We start from the raw sequence: 2,429 nt of genomic DNA on the forward strand, positions 1-2,429 counted from the left end.
TTTTTTTTTTTTTTTTTTTTTTTTTTTTTTTTTTTTTTTTTTTTTTTTTTTTTTTTTTTTGGCTAACTAGCAAAATCGTCATATTTCAATACTTTTCTAAGGATGTAATTATAATTATAAGAGTGGAATATTTTGGTTCCATTTAAATTGGTGGATATGGTACTGAGGTGAAGGATATTTTTTTTCTCTATATAAATATCTTTATTTGTATTTAGGATATTATTTATTAATTTCAATATTTCTATGATTAACAAAGTATGTTCATCCTTGTTACACGTAAACAAATGATTATTTTTATTTGTATCATACATTAATTTTTCAAAACTTTGAGTATTTGTTATACTTGGGAAGTTGGTTTGAAGAAAAATGGATGGGAATGGTGTGAATATATAATTCTGTGTTAATATATAAATAAAAATAAGTAATGAATTGAGTATATTTTTATTATGAATATATTGTGATTGATAGAAAAAGGAAAAGATAAAGATAGGGATATTAATTTTGAAATATGTTAAGAATGTAATTAAAATATAATTTAGATAGTTTGGTTCATATAAAGATAAAATAGAAATTAAAGTAAAGACGCTATGTTTATTTATATAGCTATAATTATCTTCATTAATTGTTGAAAAATTAAAATTAAGAAAAGTTTTAGTAATATCATAATCATTTATATAATTTATATTGAAGAGTTTTTTGACATCATTTTGAAAATGCGTAAATTCATTTAAAAAATTTTCATCATGTTGATAATTTATAATATTATCATATATGTATTTAATATGATTTTTATTACATTGATTCAATTTATTATATATTTGTTCACTGTTGCTATTACTATTACTATTACTATCATTATTGTTGTTGTTGTTGTTGTTGTTGTTGTTGTTATTATTATTTACATCATTCTTGAAATGATTCAAACAATAATTATTTGTATTATTACCTTGTATGTCAAATGATATATCTGGTATATTATTTTTATTTCTATTCGATTTTTCTTCTCCTATAGTTTTATATTCATCAAAAATTACGTTGCCGTTTTTTTGAACATCATCATTAAAATTATTATTATTATTATTATTATGAAGATTATAATTTTTATTTGCATCATTTCGTTCAGCCCTTTTGTTTTGATTTTGTTGGATGTAATTATAGAAATTGAAATATTTACTAAAATATTTCAATAAAACTTTTAATAAATATATAATTACAAATTGAGCTATATATGTGTATATAATTGATTTTTCATTTTTCATATCATTTTTGTATATACTTAAACACAGGTGTAATATATATATACATTTTTCTATTTTTATTTCATCATTTAAAATAAAATTAAATTCAATCACTTTTAAAATAGTACTTTTGATTATATCGTTAGTTAACATTTTAATATTCATAGATTCATATGTTAAATAAAAATTATGTGTTTCATGAATAATAAATAAACACATATATTCAATAACAACATCTAAACATAAATTTGATAGTTCATATGATATTTTTCCTAATGTCTGATTTTTAAAATATTCATATAAATAATTAATAGTTGCTATATAAAAAGAACATATCTTCTTTACTATTTCTTCTTTTTTTTGATGAAACATTTTGTATATCAATTTTAGGATACATATCCACAATGAATAAAAGTTATCACTTATTGTCTTATCAATATCTAGATTTATTTCTTTAATGTATGGAATATTTATTAAATTATTATAAATACTATGGAAATGAAAGTTATTAATAATATTATTATTCATATCACTATTTATATCATTATTAATATTGTGATTAGCTTTATACTCACTTGGAATATGTGGATGATTAAAAATTATATTATCTTTAAATGGTTGTTTTTCTATCTTTGCAGATAGAGTATATAATATTATATCATAACTAAAATAAAATAAAACGATATCATCACATACTTTTTCATGAACACCTACTTTGTTATTATCATTATGATAATTTTCTTTGTTCATATATTCTACCAAACTACCTACATATTCATAATTCTTATTTAATATTTGTACTAGGATATTTAAGATATATTCTTTAATTGATATATTGCTATTCATGTATAAATCTAATAAAAAGTTGTAGTTATCCTTGAATATGGTTATGTCCTTTTCCTTATTACTCATAAATACAATATGACTAAGGATCTTTAAAATCTTTTGGATATTTTTCGGATAAGTTATCTAAATGGAAAAAATAAAAAATAAAAAAAAAAAAAAAAAAAAAAAAAAAAAAAAAAAAAAAAAATATAAAAAAAAAAAAAATAAAAAAAATAATAAAATAATAAAAAGTATTACACAATAAAATATACATTATACATTTTATATCCTATTATATGTACGAATTTGTGTTAATTTTTTTATTCATACACCACTTACCTTAGTCAACACATTTATCAGACAGGA

General features: G+C 18.7%; 1 protein-coding gene across 1 annotated transcript in view; it reads right to left on the reverse strand.

The window, feature by feature from the left end:
• The window catches only part of PRSY57_1431600 (hypothetical protein), a gene marked incomplete at both ends in the record, with an annotated part of 2,760 nt that extends 331 nt beyond the window's left edge, over positions 1-2,429 (reverse strand). Inside the window, 2 exons of the mRNA XM_012909915.2 lie at positions 68-2,207; positions 2,403-2,429. Coding sequence (XP_012765369.2) covers positions 68-2,207; positions 2,403-2,429 — 2,167 coding nt within the window. The remainder of the gene's footprint in view (positions 1-67; positions 2,208-2,402) is intronic.

This window comes from Plasmodium reichenowi, chromosome 14, assembly GCF_001601855.1.
Source record: "Plasmodium reichenowi strain SY57 chromosome 14, whole genome shotgun sequence".
NCBI classification, from domain to species: domain Eukaryota; phylum Apicomplexa; class Aconoidasida; order Haemosporida; family Plasmodiidae; genus Plasmodium; species Plasmodium reichenowi.